This window comes from Panthera uncia, assembly GCF_023721935.1.
Source record: "Panthera uncia isolate 11264 chromosome B3 unlocalized genomic scaffold, Puncia_PCG_1.0 HiC_scaffold_1, whole genome shotgun sequence".
NCBI lineage: Eukaryota > Metazoa > Chordata > Mammalia > Carnivora > Felidae > Panthera > Panthera uncia.
Genome location: NW_026057582.1, coordinates 97,996,127 through 98,018,612, shown reverse-complemented (window position 1 = coordinate 98,018,612; position 22,486 = coordinate 97,996,127). Strand labels below are relative to the sequence as shown.

The 22,486-nt window shown below is 40.7% G+C and overlaps 1 protein-coding gene across 1 annotated transcript; it reads right to left on the bottom strand.

Annotated features, from left to right (window-relative positions):
• Positions 1 to 1,952: 1,952 nt before the first annotated feature.
• On the bottom strand, positions 1,953 to 10,490 carry POLR2M (RNA polymerase II subunit M). Its single transcript, XM_049613690.1, has 4 exons — positions 10,196 to 10,490; positions 7,851 to 8,486; positions 5,103 to 5,307; positions 1,953 to 2,886 (listed from the first exon to the last, which is right to left on the bottom strand). The coding sequence occupies exons 1-4, from the start codon at positions 10,306 to 10,308 to the stop codon at positions 2,740 to 2,742; spliced, it is 1,101 nt and encodes a 366-aa protein (XP_049469647.1). The 5' UTR covers positions 10,309 to 10,490; the 3' UTR covers positions 1,953 to 2,739.
• Between the last annotated feature and the right edge of the window lie 11,996 nt (positions 10,491 to 22,486).

The window sequence follows — 22,486 nt, the reverse complement described above, 5'->3', positions numbered from 1 at the left end:
CATAACCATATTATTGCATACATCAATGGGTAAAAACCGTTTTTTAAAAGGGGGAAAGTATTACTATAAAGTCAGGATAGTAGTAACCTCTGGGGTATAAATAGGGTGTCAATAGGGGACACTTGGGGAGATTCCAGAGTCCTAGCAGTAGCATTCCTGCATCTGGTTTGTGATTACATAACTGTTTGCTTTACCCATTAAACTACACGCCTATTTTAAGTACTTTTCTGTAGGTTATAGTTTATAGAATTTAAAAGAATGAGGGAGAAATTGTATACCAAATATTAATGCTGATTAAATCCATAATTATTAAAATAGTGCAGGAAAAACTGGAAGGCCCGTAAGCAGGCCCATAGCACAAAAGACACATGGGAATTTCATATTTTATGACAGCATTTCAAATCAATGGGGAAATGATGGTTTATGATGCTGAACCAACTGGTCAACTATTTGCAAAAATTAAAATTAAATCTTCATATATCCCCACATAAACTTCAGATGGATTAAAAATTTCCTTTTGAATTAATATAAATATAAAAGTGAAATTTTTAAAAAGTACTAGAAAATAAGGACAAATACATTCCATCCTTGGGGTAGGGAAGGCACTCCCAAGGGTAACGGCAAAGGTAGACTCCTAAAGAAAACTTCTACACTGAAACACCACAAACTGTATTAAAAAGAAAGTAACACCTAAAACAATAACATATGACAAAAGATGGACATCTTAATTCATCAAGAATTTATAAACCAATAAATACAGCACTCTCTCAAAGGAATTACAGTTATGAATAAGCAATGCTGAAAACAATGAATATAAATGGTCAACAAACATGAAAAAAACACCCTTCATTAAGTAATCAAAGAAATACAAATTTTAAAAATAATCCTTTCCCGTAATTATTCAATTTGCAAACACTTGAAACAGCAATTTTCAGTTCTGGGAGTTTGATATTGCTAGCAGGTACATAAAGGGACACAATCTTTATGGTGAGTAATGTACATCAAGACTCTCACACGTACCTACACTTCCAGCTAACAATTTCACTTCTAGAAAGGTATCTTCCGGAAAGAAATCATTTTTGTACAAATGTGATTATCTTTTAAGACGTTGATCACATTGTTTACGGTTTACATTATAACTGACAATCAAGTTCTTAAACAATAAGTTGGTGTCGCAAGTTATGGTACACCCATAAAATTGAATTGTAGCTATCTAAAATGCAAAATATCTAATATGGAAAATGTTTACAATACATAGAGCAGACTATGAAACAACGTACAGTATGATTGCATTATTGAAAATATAAACATATAGCTATGCATTGCAAAGTATGTAAAAGCAAAATATACCCAAACCTTAACAGAGGCTCTCTCTAGGTGATACGAATACAGGGGACTGTGTGTACATGCACGTGAGCCCTTCCATATTACCTGGCTTTCCAGAAGTGTATTATTTTATTCTCTAAAGAATAATTTTATGTTGCAAAATCCATTTACTATTAGTTTTTGAAAGCAGAAATAATGAATTTGTTACCTCAGGGTATTTCTATATTTGCCGGGGGGGGGGGGGGGGGGGGGGGGGGGGGGTGGAAGGGGACGGAAAGCAGTAGTGGTGCCCGTATGTCCGTGATAGAGAACTGAGCCCTTCCTATCACACACCTCAATGTGTCTTCATGAAAATTTCATATATGAAAGTCTCTTTTAAAGCAAGTTAAATTTACTTAAGCACCAGTAAAACATCACCATTAACATTATGAAGATGCTCTTATTTTATTCTTCCTTTCAACACTGTTTAAAGGCTCCAACAGAGTAAACAAAGAAATCTCCACATAATCCTTCAAAATTACATAAACATGTATACATATGGGATTGAGATTTCTGTAGTCTACATATGCTTCTTTGGGGCAGGGCTGGGGAGAGGGAAGCTATGTGTTGAAAATTCAATTGTCGCTTTAAAAAAAAAAAAATGGTGTTCTTACCAAACTGAACTGGTCACCTCTTAGGGCAAGCCTAAGAACAGCTATTCCCTTCCCCTACACAGTCACCCTAGACTTTTCCTGTATCTTGTGTTACTCCAGGCAAATCTGACCATCCAGAAAGATCCTCCACCCTCCAGCATCAACTAAAAGTACTCCTTATTCCTAATCAGAAGAAAGAGAACATTCTTCCTAAAGGGAAGACAGAAAAAGGAAACAAACATTTAAGAATTTTCTATGAGTGCCTTCCTAGGTATTTCACATCCAATACCTCAACCCCATGCAAACATGCATAAAATTCTCTAGACTGCTCCCTTCCTTACTCAAAAAAGGAGGGAACTTTATCTTCCTAATTCATTTTAGGTGATGCCTGGGGCAACCAAATATTTCACTGAAAGACATGTAATAAATGCTATTCCACAGAGGTAAGAATAAGGAAAAGAGCAGTTACCCGCTTTCATTTGGCTTAGAGGAAAATAAAACCGTGCTTACTATGTACTAAAATATCAGACCAACACACAGCATACTGCAGAACTTTAATACAATATGGTTAAACACAATATTCAAATATTAAACTTCTTAAGCACATCAAAGTCCTCTCCTGAAAGACAAACTGGGCTCTTTTAAGAGCTACCTTTGTGTAACTTTATAAAATTCCTTCCCTCAACAATGCCTGACACTGATCTTGATACTTGTTAGAAAGTCTGATGTGACCATGACATCTCAGCAGACAGAGATTCAGGCATTATCCCAATGCCCGTCTTCAGAACTCCTCACCAGAGGACTGATCATCATCTTCATCCCTTACTTCTCGGTACTTCCTCGAAGTCTCCCCTTCCGGATTATAGCTCTGCATCTTTATATTAAGCCTTTCAGCTAATTTCTGTGCCGCGAGCTTGGCTTGCATCTCCTTGAAAACAAAAATCGAAGCAAATAGTTACACATTCACATCTTCTTCCCTGCAATTTTTGCAATAGAAGTCCTCTAAAGAGAAAAGGAAATCAAGGGGCACACCGCCCCACTCAGTGCTCTCTGTAGCAATGTGACAAGTCTGAGGTTGTGCCCAGCACAGATACAAGCGGGTAATGCTGGGGAGAGCTACTAGCCTGCTACAGTTGCGGTCACATTTCCAATAATAGACAACAGTGGACGGAAATACTCCCCCTCTACTTGGGAAACTGAGTAACCTGCTTAGTGCTGCAAGAGTTACAAACATGGGGGTGCCTGGGTGGCTCATTCGGTTAAGTGGCCAACTCTTGGATTTCAGCTCAGGTCATGATCTCACGGTTTGTGGGTTTGAGCCCTGCCTAAGGCTCTGCACTCACAGCACAGAGCCTGTTCTGATCCTCTGTCTCCCTCTCGCTGCCCCTCCCCCGCTCCCTTGTGTTCTCTCTCTCAAAAATAAATAACCATTAAAACAAATTTTTAAAAGACAAATATGGATAGATTTTTAAGTATGTGGACACATGCACGTGTATACACAAACTCACAGAAGTCTGAACTATCAAATGTCAAAAAATCACTAACGCTGTTGTGCTGATCCTCCAAAAAAGAATCTTCTTTCCCAGATGAAGTCATGGCTTTTAGGCTTGAGAGTTAACATTCCAACGTCACAATGAAAATCAAGCAACCAATACTAAAAAGCTGACTATCCCTCTCCAAACATTCCCAAGAAAACAGCTAAGCAACTGTAAGTCCAAGTACGTTTTGGACACTGGCAGTGTGCTCAGGTACACCCATGGACATTACCGCTGACTGACTGATGGCAGGTGACAATGCCCATTTCTCATCTGGCTCTTCACTTTTCTCACACTTCTGACCCTATGCCTGGGAACTTCTTCAGGTCATTCCCTGAGGCCACGAAGATTCTGGGTGCGAGCTACTACTACTCTGCCGAGGAACCCAGTGTCAAACAGAGGAGTTGAATTCAATTTAAAAATATCTTAGGACAGGCACTGAACATCATATAAACAATTTAAAAAACAATTCCCCACTGCTGCAGTCATAGCTAGGCAATAATTCTTTAATACACGAGGAAGAAAAATGGCTTTTAAAATGGAGTGCCTTGAAAATGACAACAACCCATGCCAATGGAACTTTTGTGAAAAGCCAAGACTGAATAACAGCCTAGTTTTGTATTAACTGGGGGTATGGCACCTGATTAGAATTTAGCTAACAATACTAGGAAGTTAAGCTGCTGTTTTCCTGGAGGTTCAAATTACTCCTATCTAAGTACATTGGACTCTTTCTTTTCTCCCTACTGCCCTCACACTTGTTTTCTCCCATCCCATCAGTCTGTACATAAACTGTTCATATATATGTTTAAAGTTCTCTGCAGAACTCCCAGATCTTTGAGGAAAGTGCTATACAAAATTAAGTCACTAAAGCAGGCGACTAAAGACTCTTCTGTCTTCACAAGGGCCTGCTGATTATGCTTTCTCTCTTTCAAATGTTTGAGAGAGGACAGAGTGTGTGTGAGTGGGGAAGGGGAAGAGAGGGAGACACAGAATCAGAAGCAGGCTCAAGGCTCTGAGTTGTCAGCACAGAGCCCCACAGGGGGCTCAAACCCACGAACGGTGAGATCATGACTTGACCCCAAGCTGGACGCTTAACTGACTGAGCCACCCAGGTGCCCCTGCAGATCATGCTTTTATGCTTAGTGTCCAAACGTCTGTTGGTAACACCACAGTAGTCCCCCAGGGTTATGCTCTTCCCTGTTTGGCAGGAGATGGAAACCTGAAAACACTTCCCTGATTCTACCACTGAGGCTAGATTCTACACTGAGAATCTCTCACATGGGGTTTACGAGATACAAGACAGAGAAGTAAGACTTCTGCTAGCCTAACAGCATAGGCTTTAAGAGATGGGGAATTCTGCCTGAGTCTCCCACATTTCCTCCCCACTCTGCTGCTGCTGCAGGTACCTGGGATCATCTCCAGCTGGGCCCTGCAGACTTCCGAGACTCTGAAAACTGGAGGCATACACCTGAGAGCCAATGGCATTAGCCAGCCATTTCTCAAGCACCTACTCCCTTCTATTAAGTTCTGTCCTCTCTGAACTTGCTGGAGTGAACTCTGATTAGCAGCATCCAACACACACTCAAGAAACACGTAAAACTCTTAATACCTCATAATTCTGTTTCTGCTGTTTTTGAAGTGCCACAGATTCTTCCAGGGAGAGCAGCTGTGCAGGCATATGGTGAAGTGGCAGGAGCCGAGCTGCTGTGATGTCATCAAGATGCTTCTTATCCCTGAGCCGCCTTTCTTCCAAGGAAATGGGAGACCCTGTTCTCTGCCAATGACTAGATGAATCATTTTGTTGTGAAGGTAATCTGAAGGAGGGAAAATTTATGTTCTGTCATCAGACTGTTTCCTTTTTATAGACACGTGTTTACAACATTAACACACTGAAGCGGCCTTTAACCTAGCAATTCATTCTTCTGCAAAGGTAATAGGAGTTTACCAATATTTCTATTTGTAGATACAAATCCTTCCCATTTTTAAACATATTTACTTCAAAAGCAGGAGTATTTAAATCGGCCCTTTGGAGAGTGATATATGACAACCCACTGTTTTTAACAGATAATAGGTAGACTGACAAACTCTTTGTATTTTCCTTCTCTCTTCAAACCTTACACTTGAGCTGAACCACCAGTTTTGTTTAAGTTTATTTATTTTGAGAGAGAGACGGCATCAGCGGGCGAGGGACAGAGAGGATCCCAAGCAGGTTCCACATTGTCAGCACAGAGACCAATGGCGGGGCTCATATTCACAAAGCCATGAGACCATGACCTGAGCCAAAACCAAGAGTCGGATGCTTAACCAACTGGGCCACCCAGGCACCACTGAACCACCAGTTCTAACGGGAGACAGGAAGGTTGTCAGAAAAGCTTTAAAACAGTGAATTCTGAGGAGTCATGGAATAATTAATGCTCACTGTGGGAATGAGGGGCAATATGGTGAGACATAAGGGAAGTTCAGGGGCTAGGGCATGCAGGAACAGCGGTAAGATAAGGCTGGGGAGTTGGCTGGGCCCAGTCTTCAGCAAAGAGTTCTGTTCTATGTACCGGATTCAGATCTGCATTTTACTAACTTCATTTTGGCAGCAGTGGAGTGGATGGGCTGGAAGACATAAGACTAGAATCCAGAACAGGTCAGTTATAGCCCAAGAGAGGGATGAGAGCCTTCCCTTTTGATAGGAAAGGATGAAAATAAGAATAGAATAAAATAAATATTTATTATCTTATAATAAATAGAATAAATTTATTTTATTAATTTAATTATTATTTTATTAATAAAATAAATTTATTAGATAAATAGAATAAAAAAAAATAAGACTAGAGATGAAGGTCAACAAAATACATCAGGCAGGTCTTTCTGGCTAGCAAATATGAATAAAAAGGAACACACCTTGGGGAAAAAAAACCAAAGTGGTGGCACCATGAACTTAGGGAACATAGGAGAAAGTCAGTGCAGGAAGAAGTGTTCTATCCTGCACATGATAAAGCTGAGGTGCCATAGAACACCCACGTGGTTTCAAATATAATGGGCATGTGGATCTCAAGTTCCGGAAGACCTAAGGTAGAGGGATAGGAGGGGTAGCTGCCAGCATCCAGGTGGTATTCTGGAGCCAGAAGAGCCTGTAGCAGGCCAGAGGAAGAGCAGAAAAGGAGCCAAAAGCTGTTCATACATGGAATCCCTCAATCCACAGCTGACCAGGCCAGCCTTTCCTGATCTGCTTTAACCATACAGGAAGCCCTCTGGCTCTCCCCACTCCCACCTACAGCTATATGACCATAACCCAGAACCAGGATCATGTATTATCTGACCAACTAGATGATGCTTCTGGTTTTCTGTCTTCCCAGAAGTGAAGAAACCTACCTCACTGCACACAAGATGAAAGATTACCGACAAAGGGCACAAAGATTACTCTTTATTCTTAACTAAATTTTAATGTAATATTATCCTGGTTTTCTATATAGAAGAAGAAATGTTTTCATGTTAAAAAAATGGCAGGGTTAAACTTTAGTCTCTTATAGTAATTCTTTAATAAAAGTTTTAGGTACTTCTAACTAGAGGTTTTCAGTTTTTCCAAGAAAGACAGCAGTGATTCCATTTTGTATCTGATGTTACATCCTGGTAAATACAGGCAGGTACAGTACCAGTAACCATTCCCTGATTTGAATGTTACATCTGCATATGAGTGAATAACATTCTTTTCTCTTTCTCTTCAAAGAGCTTTTCTTTTTCTGGAGACTCAGACACAAAACTATGGCAAGGTTAGTTTGCCAGTCCTGCCTGAATCTGTTTTTCAGTTTCTTTAACCCTTCTCGGCTCCCTTCCCCTTGAAGTTATTATATAGTTCAATGTTCTTTGAAATGTGTAAGGCTTGGGTTTTCATCTAGGTCCTGAGCTCTTTGAGGAGCAGGAGCTTTACTTGTGTGTCACCCCAGCACCAGCTGCTTACATATCATGAGCACGCAGATATTTTTCACCGAGATGTCTGTAAGCTTCTAAAGCTGCTTTCCCCTTAACTTACCGTCTAATCTAAGGGGGGAGCTGCATACCAAAAAACTGTTGTGAAAAATAAAGTCATAATAAATTCTCTAACTCTGGGTTTAATATCAAATATTGGCTAAACACCCTGAAATTCAATACTCCACCTGCTATCTGAAACCTTTTCAATTCTGGCTAAAAACCTAAAGGATTTTCCAACATGAATCCTCCACCCCAGCCAGGCTGTTTCCACAATATGCTCTTACCTAACTATAAGCAGATCCCACACAAAGTCCAGCAAACTAAAAGCATTCTCCCAGTTTTTTGAGTTTAACAAAGAGTATGTTCCCATGACAGGCCTGTTTCTGATGGTACTTACACATTAGTTTTAAATTTATGTGGTGGGGGCACTGGGTTCTTGGCTCGAATTTCTAGCACTTCCATGTAATGAGGCTTCTTCTGTGCCCCACGACAAAGCCCTGCCAAGGTCTCAGCACTCCTGTCCTGTTCTGAATGCTGTTCACCTGGGTCCGCAATTGTGATCCTTTGTAACCTATCAATAAACAGGTTGTCCGAGCTGCTAGAATGATCTTCTGCCTGACTTGAAACACGATGCTGAGGGAGACGCTCACCAGCTTCAGAAGAGGAAGGCACACTGGCTCTGCTACTGGGAACTGGGCACTTGCTCACTCTGTCCTCAACCTCTGGAGCCTCTTCATCGCCTTTGTGAGTAGGATGCTGATGTGAGGTTGTTTCAGACGACTTGAAGTTACTTACAGAGGAACAGCCACAAACTGGAGACGAAGTATCAAGTATCTGGTCAGAATCCTGGGCCTTATCTGTGTCCACATCAACAACTGCAATTGCTTTTTGCCTTAGCTTACAGTCTAAACTAACAGGATGAAACAGTTCAGTTTTTCCTCTAACTTCTTCACGTTCCGCAATGGCAGCTTTCAGTTTGGCAAAAGAGTCTAAGATCTTTTTACCTCTGTCGGGCAATTTGCAAATGAATTTTCTGTTAAATGGAAAAAAAAATGTGTATGTTACAGCCACGTTTTTAAACTTGAGATAGAAAGACAAAGCATTATCCTCAAAGGGAGAAAAATCTATCTTTAAGTAAAAAATCTGATTTCCAACGGTCTCAAAAGAGGAACGAAATAAGAGTCGTGATCTAAATATCCTAAAAAATAAGGGATGTAGGAAGAATAAGGAATATGCCTCATGTGTCTAAATTTCAGCCGAAGTATTTCAAGCATATGATAATACTCCATAAGACACTCCAAAAATCAGCAGTTTTTAAAGTGTGATCTCCAAGATCTTACTGGGGAGGGAAGGTGGATGGGTCTGCAAGGTCAAAATGATTTTCATAATTATACTAAACCATTATTTGCCATATCCATGCTCATTTTTTCATATGGGTACAGTGGAGTTTTCCAGAGGTCACATGATATGTGATGGTATCATTGCTCTGATGGCTAATCATTGTGTATTCTGGTGTTTTAAAGATCTCTCAACTGTAATTCCTAATACGCCAGTAAATATCAGTAGATACACATAAAACAAGAGCTCCTTGGGAGGCTCAGTGAGTCTTAACAGTCTAAAGGGGTCCCAGAGACCAAAAACGTTAATTATCTGCTCTAGATCAAAATCCCATTCTCAAAAAGTCCAAGTGTTTGTCTCTACTAGAAAGCTTCCAAATGGTCATTTGACCCTTTTGCTAAGTGACAGAAGTTCCTTTTCAGATTCTCTTTTCTTTATCCATATAATAGATGGAGGGAAGATTATACTTCGGGTTCCCTATTCTATGTCTCACACTACATTCCTTCCCACAATTTCAACATTAATATTCCTCTCCAGTTGCAATTCCTATGTATTCCCAGCCTTCTCGCTCCTGATCCTCATGGCTTCTCCAGCTTTTAAGTAGATAAAACTCTCCCCTCAACTCAGTACCCTCTAAAAATCAACCACAGAGCTATTCCCCTCCCCAGGTTTTCTGTTCTTATCAGTGGTTCTCTATACAGTCTGGAAACTTCAGCACTCTCTGTCACCTACATATTCAAATTATTCCATGCCTGATGTAGTTTTCCCAGTCCCATAACTACCTTTCAAATACAGCCCTCTTGCTGGGAACTTCGCTGGAAATAACCAACTGTCTTCTCTTATTCCCTCAAAACCATCCTGCACCAAGCTGCTAAAATAAGCTTCCTAAAAAATCGCTTTCATTTTATCGTTCCCCTGCTACCGTCAAGTCGGCCAGCTGAATGAGACAAACTTTTTCTGCCTAATATATCTGCACTTTATATCCTATCACTCTTACCCTTTCCTACGGTTCCTGTAAAAATACGATCGAAAGATGAAATTGACAAGATGTGTTGGGCACAATACGGGCCGCAGGGGAGCGGGATTACCAAAGGATTTAGGACACAGACCCTCCCTTCAAGGAAGTAGTCAAACAATTAAAATCAACGCGAAGCTAAGGAACAGCTGAAACGGTAAGCAGCCTTTCAGCATACAAGCAATCTCCGCAGGCGTTACGTGCCAGACCAGGACGCAGCCGGCTTTGCGGCTGGAGGCCGTCCGCTCGCCAGCGGGACCGGAAAGGTCTGACTGAGGCAAGGTCACCTTCCAGGGTAGGGAACCCGATGTGGCGGAAGGCGAGGGAACGCGTCCCAAGAAGACCGAACCAAAGGAGGCTGGCAGTGACTCGGCGGGACCCAAGCTTACTCGTTGCGCAAAAGTCTCTCCTGGCGCTTCAACATCTCCTGCAGCTCCGCCAAACTCCGCCGCCCCAAGTCCTCGGGAGCTTGGGGCTCGAAGCCGCGGGCCAGCGAGGACATTCTGCGGGGGCTGAGGCTGGCGAGGCGGCGGGCACTCGGATTCCTCAGCAGCCCCCGCGACTAGCGCCGGATCCGCGACCGGCGGGGACTCCGGGGCACGAGCGGGAGTCGCCATTTTCCCGGAAGAACAGGTCTTCTTCGAGCCGAATCGAGCTTTATTGAAACACCGGAAACAAACACAGGCAAGGAGAAGGGGGCGCTGGGAGGAGCGGGAAGGGGCGGAAGTTACGGGGGTGGGGGGGTGTCAACCCTCGTCTGGGCCCGCGTGTGCGACTTGTGTGTTTTCTCGGTTCATCAGCTCTTCGGGTTTATTCAGAAAGTGTTTGCTAGTGCAACTGTAATCCCGACAGGTATCCACGATCCCTGCCGTTATGGAGTCTACCGAGGGGTGGAGGGAGGCAGAGATTAATCCGGTAATAATAAAACAATATAATAGTAAGATCGCTATGGGCGCTAGGGCAGGTGTTTGGAAGAAGTGGAATGTACATAGAAAACTGAGTGATGAGTTGGTTAACCACTGATGAAGTTGGGGGAACGCGCCAGACAGGTTTTGGTCTATGGTGCTGCGTGCGTCCTAGCCCAAGGCTTAGTGAAGTCCTCAGATTAAAGTTGGAGGGTTTCTTGAGGACTCTCAGTGGTCCTATGGCATTTGAAGCAGGACTTTTCTTCATTTGCTGCATGCCTCAGGTATTGCAAGACATTTGGTTGAGCCCACTAGTTTTATGGCACTCTGAGAGAGACAATCCAAAACACCTTTACTTTCCCCTCTGTCCCCCGCCCTCGCTCTGCCAGTACAACACGTATTCCCAAAGGTCTGCAAGAGATGATGATGGGAGGTGCTGTACAAGCCAGCTGAAAACCTCTTTCACAATTCCCTATTGTACTTGTAGAAAAACAGGCACAAAAACAAGTATTCCCAGGGCACAAAACTAGTAAGTGACAGCATCAGATTTCACTCAAATGCCCAGCTCCTCTTTCTACCACACCAATTTGAAAATCTCCTTCTTTCACTTTATGCCTTTTTCTAAATGTTTAAAACTGTTGAAAGGTTTTTTTTCAGGCTGTTAAGAGTACAGCAGTGTAATAAGCATCCCAAACAGGTCTTACCTTCTCTCTGGGGTTAAGCTATCAGAGCTGTGTCCCAAAGGAAAGACTAGGAAGCATACAAGAGTCACAACAGGTATCAATTGGGAGGTTTGGACACCCCCATAACCTCCAACACCACCTCCCCATTCTTTGATGTGGAAAATTTAAATTTTCTCAAACCTATGTGAAGTGCTATAGTAAACAGAGCAATTCCCTCATCAGAAGATCTAGATAAAATCTGAAACTACTCCAGGGAGTACAGCTGAAGCTATTTCTGTATCCTCCCAATCTCATCCATTCCACTCAGATTAAAGTATCAAAATTCTCAGCATAAGCCCCGCTTTCAAGGACTTCAGCAACCTCCTCCAGCCCAGCTAAATAAGAAATACTTGAGTAAGGCCTTTGGGCCAGGTAGTTGTCCCCTGGTAAACTCCCCCAAAGACTCCCTCATACTGTCCCTAGGCCACAGCTGGAGGCCTTTATTCAACCCTCACTAGTGAACCCATTCTGGTCCTGGACAACAGGTGTCTGGAGGCCAGGGTGCCTTTCTGTCAGGACTCAGAATTTTGCCCCCTACTGTTTTCCTTTTGTGGAAAGCTGTCCCTCCTCCTTTAGCCCATTATAAATCTAAGTTCAAGCTTCTCCTCCTCAAGCCTTCCTAGATTATCCCAGCCCCAGTTGCTTTTTCTTTTGAGCATAACTATACCTCTTCGAGTGGAAACCTCAGTATAGGAAGCATATTGTTCCTCTCCAATTATGTTACCACAGTGATTTCTTTTTCCTTTATAACAAAGTTGTAAGTCAGGGAGTTCTGTCAGTGAGTTGAGTTTGTACTTTTCTGTCTCTCCTAATGCATATGACAGGTATTGATTGATGGAATCTCCCTCTCTCATTTTTTCTCACTGCCTTTCCCTCATGTTCCTCTTAATGAAATGTCCCTTTTATAGGTACAGAATCTTGAGCTTTTTATAGAAGTATCAGCCATAATAATCGTGAAGATATTTTCAGTAATACGGGATAGAATTTTTTTTTTTTTTTTAAGAAATGAATTTTATGGGAACTTGGGTAGCTCAGTCAGTTAGGCATCCGACTGTAGCTCAGGTCATGATGTAATTAATGGTTGTGGTCTCCAGCCCTCTCTCAGGCTCTGTTGCTGACACCTCAGAGCCTGGAGCCTGCTTTGGATTCTTTGTGCCCCTCTCTCTCTCTCTCCCTCTCCCCCTTTCCTACTCATGCTCTGTCTCTCTCTCTCTCAAAAATAAATATTAAAAATTTTTTTAAAAAAATGAATTTTATTAAAGGACACTAACATTGAAAATTAGTACACAGACATCCTATTATTTACTTAGAGCTGTGATAGGCACGTTCTATTCTTGTCTGTAATTGTCTCACAGCTGCCAGGCGGTATCATTTGCCACAACTGCATTTAATGTAACCTAGCAGAAGTTAGATCCTCAGGGTTTTTTTGTTTTGTTTTGTTTTTTAGCTTTAAATAGCCCTGACATGATACCATTATCTTTTTTTTTTTTTTTTAATCCAAGTTAGTCAACATATAGTGTAATACTGATTTCAGGAATAGAATTTAGTGACTGATCACTTAAATAAAACCCCCACTGCTTATCACAACAAGTGCCCTCCTTAATGCTCATCACCCATTTAACCCATCCCTATGCAACACTCTGCCAGCAACCCTCAGTTTGTTCTCTGTATTTAAGAGTCTTTTATGGTTTGTTTCCCTTTCTGTTTTTATATTATTTTTGATTCCCTTCGCCTATGTTCATCTGTTGTGTTTCTTAAATTCCACATGTGGGTATAATCATATGATACTTGTCTTTCACTGATTTGGCTTAGCATAATACACTCTAGTTCCATCCATGTTGTTGCAAATGGAAAGATTTCGTTCTTTTTGATTGCCAAGTAATACTCCATTGTATATGTACATACCGCATTTTCTTGATCCATTCATCAATTGATGGACATTTGGGCTCTTTCCATATGTTGGGTATTGTTGATAGTGCTGCTATAAATGTAGGGGTGCACATGCCCCTTCAAATCAGCATTTTTGTATCCTTTGGGTAAATACCTGGTAGTGCCATTGCTGGGTCATAGGGTAGTTCTACTTTTAATTTTTTGAGGAAACTCCATACTGTTTTCCAGAGTGGCTGCACCAGTTTGCATTCCCAACAGCAGTGCAGAAAGGGTTCCCCTTTCTCCACATCTGTTGTTTCCTCAGTTGTTAATTTTAGCCATTCTGACGAGTGTGAGGTGGTATCTCATTGTGCTTTTGATTTGTATTTCCTTGCTGAAGAGTGATGTTGAACATCTTTTCATATGTCTGTTAGCCATCTGGATGTCTTCTTTGGAAAAGTGTCTATTCATGTCTTCTGCCCATTTTCTCACTGGTTTATTTGTTTTTTGGTGTTGGGTTTGATAAGTACTCTATAGATTTTGGATTCTAACCCTTTATCTGATGTGTTAGTTGCAAATATCTTCTTTATACTTTTGCTGATTGTTTCCCTCACTGTGCAAAAGCTTTTTATCTTGATGAAGTCTCAATAGTTCATTTTTGCTTTTGTTTCCCTTGCCTCCAGAGACATGTCAAGTAAGAAGTTGCTGTGGCTGAGGTCAAAGAGGTTGTTGCCTGTTTTCTCCTCCAGGGTTTTGATGGCTTCCTGTCTTACGTTTAGGTCTTTCCTCCATTTTGAGTTTATTTTTGTGTATGGTATAAGAAAGTGACCAGGTTCATTTTTCTGCATGTCACTGTCCAGTTTTCTCAGCACCATTTGCTGAAGAGACTGTCTTTATTCCATTGGATATTCTTTCCTGCTTAGTCAAAGACTAGTTGGCCATACGTTTGTGGGTCCATTTCTGGATTCTTATTCTGTTCCATCGATCTGTCTGTTTTTGTGCCACTACCAGTGTGTTGATGATTACACCTTTGTAATACACCTTGAAGTCCGGAATTGTGATGCCTCTGGATTTGGTTTTCTTTTTCAGCATTACTTTGGCTATTCAGGGTCTTTTCTGATTCCAGATAAATTTTAGAACTCTTTGTTCTAGCTTTGTGAAGAATGCTAGTGCTATTTTGATAGGAATTGTATGGAATGTGTAGATTGCTTTGGGTACTGTTGGCATTTTAACAACATTTGTTCTTTCAGTCCATGGAATATGGAGTGTTTTTTCATTTTTTTATGTGTTTCTTCAATTTCTTTCATAAGCTTTCTATAGTTTTCAGCGAATAGATTTTTCACCTCCTTAGTTAGGTTTATTCCTCAGTATTTTATGGTTTTTGGTGCAACTGTAAATGGGATCAATTCCTTGACTTCTCTTTCTGCTGCTTCATTATTTGTGTATAGAATTGCAACCGATTTCTGTGCATTGATTTTATATCCTGCGACTTTGCTGAACTCATGGATTAGTTCTAGCAGTTTTTTGGTGGAGTCTTTTCGATTTTTCACATAGAGTATGATATCCGTGGAGAGTAAAAGTTTGACTTCCTCCTTGCCAATTTGGATCCTTGTTATTTCTTTGTATTGTCTGACTGCTGAGGCTATGACTTCCAACACTGTGTTGAATAACAGTGGACATCCCTGTCATGTTCCTGACCTTAGGGGGAAAGCTCTCAATTTTTCCCCATTGAGGATCATATTAGTGGTGGGTCTTTTGTATTTGTCCTTTATGATCTTGAGGTATGTTACTTCTATCCCTACTTTCTTGAGGATTTTTATGAATAAAGGATGCTGTATTTTGTCAAATGCATTTTCTGCATCTGATGAGAGGATTATGTGGTTCTTATCCTTTTATTAGTGTGATGTATCACATTGATTGATTTGCAGATATTAAAACAACCCTGCATCCTAGGAATAAATGCCACTTGATCATGGTGAATAACTCTTTTAATGTATTGTTGGATCCAGTTTGCTCATACCTTGAGAAATTTTGCATCCATGTTCATCAGGGAAATTGGTCTGTAGTTCTCCTTTTTAGTAGGTCTTTGTCTGGTTTTGGAATCACCAGATTCTGCTAGCCTTGTAGAATGAGTTTGTAAGTTTTCCTTCCATTTCTGTTTTTTTGGAACAGCTTCAAAAGAATAGTGTTAACCCTTCTTTAAATGTTTAGTAGAATTCCCCTGGAAAGCCATCTGGCCCTGGACTCTTGTTTGGTGGTAGATTTTTGATTACTGATTCAATTTCTTTACTGATTATGGGTCTGTTCAAATTTTCTATTTCTTCCTGTTTCAATTTTGGTAGTTTATATGTTTCTAGGAATTTGTCTATTTCTTCCTGATTGCCAAATTTATTGTCATATAATTGCTCATAATATTCTTTTTTATTACTGTTTGTGTTTCTGCATTGTTGGTTGTGATCTCTACTTTTTCATTCATGATTTTATTTATTTGGCTCCTTTGCTTTTTCTTCCTGATCAATCTGGCTAGGGGTTTATCAATTTTGTTAATTCTTTCAAAGAACCAGCTTCTGGTTTCCTTGATCTGTTCTACTGTTTGTTTTGTTCTGTTTTGTTTTGATAGCATTAATTTCTGCTCTAATCTCCTGTCTTCTGCTGGTTTTGGGTTTTATTTGCTCTTTTTTCCCCAGCTCTTTTAGATGTAAGGTTAGGTTGTGTATTTGATACTTCTTCCTTGTTTAGGAAGGCCTGGATTGCTATATACTTCCCTCTTATGACCACCTTTCCTGCATCCCAGAGGTTTGGGGCTGTGATGTTTCATTTTCATTGACTTCCATGTACTTTTTAATTTCCTCTTTAACTTCTGGTTAACCCGTTCATTCTTTAGTAGGATATTCTTTAATCTCCACGTATCCATGGTCTTTGCAAATTTTTTCTTGTGGTTGATTTCAAGTTTCATAGTGTTACAGTCTGAAAATATGCAAGGTATGATCTCGATCTTTTTGTACCTGTTGAGGGCTGATTTGTGACCAGTATGTGATCTGTTCTGGGGAATTTTCCATGTACACTGGAAAAGAAGTGTATTCTGCTTTAGGATGTAATGTTCTGAATATGTCTGTTAAGTCCATCTGGTGCAGTGTGTCATTCAAGCCATTGTTTCCTTGTTGATATTCTGCTTACATGATCTGTCCATTGTTGTAAGTGGGGTGTTGAAGTCCCCTACTATTATGGTATTATTTTCAATGGGTTTCTTTATGTTTGTGATTAATTGCTTTAAATATTTGGTCACTTCCAAGTTGAGGGCATAAATATTTACAATTGTTAGATCTTGTTGGTGGATAGACCCCTTAATTATTTAAAAAAAAATTTTTTTTAACGTTTACTTATTTTTGAGACAGACAAAGAGCATGGACGGGGGAGGGTCAGAGAGAGAGGGAGACACAGAATCTGAAACAGGCTCCAGGCTCTGAGCTGTCAGCACAGAGCCCGACACAGGACTCGAACTCACGGGCCGTGAGATCATGACCTGAGCTGAAGTCGGACACTCAACTGACTGAGACACCCAGGCGCCCCTAGACCCCTTAATTATTATAGAATGCCCTTCTTCATCTCTTGTAACAGTCTTTATTTTAAAGACTTTTATCTAGTTTGTCTGATATAAGTATTGCTACTCCACCTTTCTCTTGACAGCCATTAGCATGATAGATGGTTCTCCATCCCCTTACTTTCCATCTGTAGGTGTCTTTACTAAAATAAGTCTCTTGTAAGCAGCATATAGATGGACCTTGTTTTCTTATCCATTCTGTTACCCTATGACTTTTGATTGGAGCGTTTAGTCCATTGACATTTAGAGTGAGTACTGAAAGATAGGAATTTAATGCCATTGTGTTGCCTGTAGAGATGGTGTTTCTGGTGATGTTCTGTGGTCCTTTCTAGTCTTTGTTGCTTTTTTCTTTTTTGTTTTGTTTTGTCTTTTCTCCACTCAAAGAATCCCCCTTAAAATTTCTTGAGGGTCTGGTTTAGGGGTCACAAACTCCTTTAGTTTTTGTTTGGGGAACGCTTCATCTCTCCTATTGTGAATGACAATAGATAATGCTGGATAAAGAATTCTTGGCTGCATATTTTTCTGATTCAGCACGTTGAATATACCCTGCCCCTTCTTTCTGGTCTGCCAAGTTTCTGTGGATAGTCTACTGCGAACCTGATCTGTCTTCCCTTAAAGGTTAAGGACTTTTTTTTTCCCTTGCTGCTTTCATAACTCTTTCCTTGTCTGTGTATTTTGTGAATTTGACTATGATACACCTTGGCTATGGTCAGTTTTTTGAATCTACTGGGAGTTCTCTGTGCTTCTTGGATTTTGCTGTCTGTGTCCTTCCCCAGATTAGGGAAGTTTTCTGGCATAATTTGCTCACATAAACCTTCTGCCCTTTTTTCTCTCTCTTTATCTTCCAGGACTCTGATGATTCAGATGTTATTCTTTTTTAATAAGTCACTGAGTTCTCTAAGTCTTGTATCATGATCTTTTGCCTTTGTTTCTTTTTTTCTGCTTCATTATTCACCATAATTTTATCTTCTGTATTGCTGATTTGCTGCTCTGCTTCATCCATCCTGCCATCATGGCAGCCATTCAAGATTGCATCTCAGTTATAGCATTTTTCATTTTGGCCTGCCTAAATTTTATTTCTTTTATCTCTGCTGAAAGGAATTCTCTGGCGTCTTCTCTGCTTTTTTCAACCCTGGATAGTATTCATATTATCATAATTCTAAATTCTAGTTCAGACATCTTATATCTGTGTTGATTAAGTCCCTGGCTGTCATTTTTTTCTTGTTCTTTCTTTTGGGGTAAATTCCTTCATTTTGTCATTTTGGAGGAGGGAAAAAATTAATAAAAAATTAAAATTAAAAAATTACAAACAAACAAAAAAAAAAACAAAGGAAGCTAGATCCTGGGTGTTTCAGTCTGCTTGTTGAAAGAGCTTGATAGAATAGAGAAAAAAGGGAAAGGAAAGAAAAAGCAAATGTAAGAAAAAAATTTAATTAAAAAATATTTATAGAATAAAATGAAATGAAATAGAATTTAAAAAATTAAATAATAAAAAAGTGAAAAAAATGAAAAAATTTTCTCTTTTTGTGTCTAAGAAAGAGAAAGAAAAGAAAAAAAGAACACAATTTAAGTAAAAACAGAAACAAAGAAAACAAACAAATAAATGAACCAGCAAACAGAATGAAACCCAAATGAAGTTACATCTGCTTTCCCCTATAACCAAAACTATGTACCCCTCTATAGTACACTAAACAGGTGAAGTGACTTGTGCTGGTTGTCTTGGGATGTGCTTGGAGGGCACAGTTGGGTGGGGCTTGGTGTAATGGCTCCATTCTCCACCAGGTGGCCCTGCTGGGCTTATTAGGGTGGATCAGTGTGAGTGGTTGTGTGCGTGGGAGAGATGGAAATGATTTCACCCAGCTCCTTAGTCTCTGACACAGGAACTTCACACTCTCACTGACCCATGATCAAGCACCCCTTCTTTGTCTCAGGCTTCTGTCCACTCCCCACCTCTACCCTGTTCAAGTCCAAGTTGTCCATCTGCCAGGTGGCACCTCTCTCCAGAGTTTTATCTCAGATAGGATTGTGTTTCAAAACCCCACACTCAGAGACCCCCACAGCTTGGACCCAACTCTCTAGGGGAGGGTCTCACTGACCAATGGTCAGGTGCTGGCTTGCCCCAGAAAACATTTGTGCAATCACACAGCAGCAGAGGTTCAAAGATTATGGCAAATCACAACACATAGCTGGTTCCAGGCTTCACCATACTCTGGCATCTTTGTCCCAATACCAGCAAATGTGGTTGCACTCAGGGGTCCACTGGGACCTTTGCCTGTGGGGAAGCGGTATGGCCTCCATCACATGCTCTCCATGCAGGGGAACTGCTTCTTCCCATGTGGCATATCCTGCTCCTGGGGATTCACCCTACTTCCTCACCCAAGCCCTGCCAGGCACTGAGCTCCTCCACTGTTTATAGCATCCTGGTAGTATTGAAACCCTCTACTTTCCCCCTGCCCGTGGTTTTGTGGAACAGATTTCTTGTTCGGTGTTTTTACTCTTTCTCTTTATCTGCTTTCTGGGGGAGTGCTTTTCTCACATGATCCCAATGCATAGCACTGTCCTCCTTTCTCTTTTTCTCTCTGTCCTGTCTCTGCAAAAATGACTCCCTACCCTCTGTGGCTTTTCTCTACTGCAGTTCAGCTCTCTGCATTGCGTACCTGCTTAGTTCTGTGGCTCAGTTTATGCAGATTGTTGCGTTAATCCTCAGATCAACTTTCTAGGTGTTGAAAAATGGTTTGGTCCTGATTTGTCTGTGTTTCAGGGACAAGACAAGCTCAGGGTCTGCATGGTGCTCCACCATCTTAACTGCTCTCCTGGGATAGAATCTTTTACACAACATAGCTTAGGACTCCAGGATGTCATAATACAAACCAGAATTCCTAACAACCAACCTCCCATACACAAACTGTCTAGTTCTCTTGTCAGTAACCAAGAGGTTTGGCAAGTGAGGAAACATTACCCTAAAACAAAAGCACTCGGTTTTCTCTTCAGAATGAAAATAGGCAAACTCTTATTTTATGATCCATCAAGCAAACAAACAAAAGATAAGTATTAGAACACAGATTTTGGATGCCTCAGTCGGTTAAACATCTGACTTTGGCTCTGGTCATGATCTCACCATTCATGAGTTGGAGCCCCATGTGAGGCTCTGTGCTGACAGCTCAGGGCCTAGAGCCTGCTTCAGATTCTGTCTCCCTCTCTCTGCCCCTCTCCCGCTCATGCTCTATCTCTGTCAAAACAAAAAAAACATTTTTTAAAAATTAAAAAAAAACACAGATTCTAATAGCAGTGTCAGGGGAAATGATATAAAATGGAGAAATTTAACACAAAGAGAAACAATGAGTGCCATAGGTTTTAACGTCTCCATACTAACCAGGAAAACACTTTGAAAGAAACAGAGCCCACAAACCACAGGCAGCTAATCTCTGCTGAAGAATTCCAACTGCATATCAAGAGCCCACCTGTTATAAAATTGAATCTAGACAAGTGTTTTTAGTTTTTGTTTGTTTTTGGTTTTCACTGCCCTTTTTAAAAAAATCTAAATCACTTTTCTGGTGGTACTTGGACTAATCTCCAGAATAGTAATAGCCCACAGGGTAAACTAATGAATTTGGCTATTAGAAAGCAAGACAAATTCAAAATGAAGAATTAAAGGAAACAACAATTTCATCATTATGTGAAGTTCTGCCAGGATGATTTAGCCATTCCATTGCCACCAAGCTGCTTAGGGTGTTGTTTGAACGCAATTTAAAAAGATGAAAAACAAACCTGGGAAAGATTTTCATTTGTCCTTAAAGAGTTGAAGATAAAACTTACAAATCAATTATAAAATTGGTAGCAATGATCCTCAGAATCTCCAGGTTGCTCTTCTCTGTTTTCTCCCATTAGTTATCAGGCCACAAAACTGGCTGTGATATGCCTGGAGTCCATCAAAATGGCAGCGAAACTATTTCCCATCCCGTGTGTTCTTTTTACTACGTGAGTTTAACTCTCCTCCTCCCAAGAAATGAATCTATCCTTGAATCTGGGCATGCTTATGACTACAGCAAAAGTGATTTTTCAGTCTTCATAGTAAAAGGTGATGCAGCTTCCACCTAATTTTCTTGGGGTGTTTACTATTGGAACTCAGCCAGCAAGCCAGCCATGCAGAAACCTGAGTTTGTGTGGGTATTTGGTGTTTTGTCAGCCTAAACTGGGGTTTCAGCCAAAAGGAACCATCAACCACCAGATACGAGTGAACAAACCTTTGAATGATTCCAGCCCCCAACTGGCACAGCCTTCCAGGCTTCCAAACTGAGGCCCCAGGCACTGTAGAGTAGAGACATCCCCACTAGGCTTTTTCTGTATTCCTGACTTAACAGTTCTGGGGCATAAGAAAATGGTTGTTGTTTTATATCTTTAAGTTCAGGGTGGTTTGTTAAACAGCAGTAATAACAGGAGCATTAATCATGGTTAACCCTCCAGCTGTCATTTGAATCCCATGTATTTTACCTCCTTGGAGACCCCATTCATTGGTTCATTCAATAAATATTTATTTATCACACATGAGACACTGATCTAGGCTTTGGAAATACAGTGGTGAATGAGACAAGTTTCCTGCCACACTGAAACTTCCATTCTGTTAGATGGTACTAAGTGCCACAGAGAGAATTAATATGGGTGGATTGATAAGGAGTGATTGGGAGGCTACCTTGATTGAGGGTGATTGAGGTTGGTTTTTCAGTGAAGGTAATTTATAAGCTAAGACCTGAATGATGAGAATTAGCTGTGGGAAAGTCTGACAGGAAAGCATCCTAAGTAAAAGGTGGAAGAAATACTAAGGCTCTAAAAGGAGAGGGAGCTCAGCATGGCTAAACAACAAACAAAAGGCCAGGGCTAGATCTTGCAGGGCTTTGTAGACTAGGATATGAAGTTTAAATTTTACTCCAAGAGAAATGGGAAGCTATCCATTGTAGGCAGCCTCTAGGATGCCTCCCAATGGTCCTGTCCTATAGGAATCCCTTCCCTTTGAATGTGGAATGGATTTATGGACTTATTTCTTACAAATAGAATATGGTAAAAAGTAATACAAATGGTAAAAGTGACAGAGTGTCACTTCCAAAGTTAGGCTGTAAAAGAGTTGAACAGACATTTCATCAAAAGTGTACAAATGAAAAAATAAGTACATGAAAGGTGAGCAGTGTTATTACTCATTAAGAAAATGCAAATTAAAAATACCATGGGGAGGGGCGCCTGGGTGGCGCAGTCGGTTAAGCGTCCGACTTCAGCCAGGTCACGATCTCGCGGTCCGTCAGTGAGTTCGAGCCCCGCGTCAGGCTCTGGGCTGATGGCTCGGAGCCTGGAGCCTGTTTCCGATTCTGTGTCTCCCTCTCTCTGCCCCTCCCCCGTTCATGCTCTGTCTCTCTCTGTCCCAAAAATAAAAAAAATAAAAAAAAAAAAAAATACCATGGGGATACTATAACACAACTATCAGAATGTCTGAAATTAGAAAGACTGACCATACCAAGTGTTGGAAAGGATGTGAGACAACTGGAGCTCCCATACACTGCTAACAGGAATGTAAAATAATATAGCCACTTTGGA

Excerpts from the sequence above, each read along its gene's own strand:
- POLR2M (XM_049613690.1), bottom strand. The coding sequence starts at position 10,308 with ATGTCCTCGCTGGCCCGCGGCTTCGAGCCCCAAGCTCCCGAGGACTTG. Across the intron at positions 5,308-7,850 it reads CATAAATTTAAAACTAATGT|ATTACCTTCACAACAAAATG; the intron begins GTAAGTACCATC and ends TCCCTCCTTCAG. Across the intron at positions 2,887-5,102 it reads AGCAGAAACAGAATTATGAG|GAGATGCAAGCCAAGCTCGC; the intron begins GTATTAAGAGTT and ends TTTGTTTTCAAG.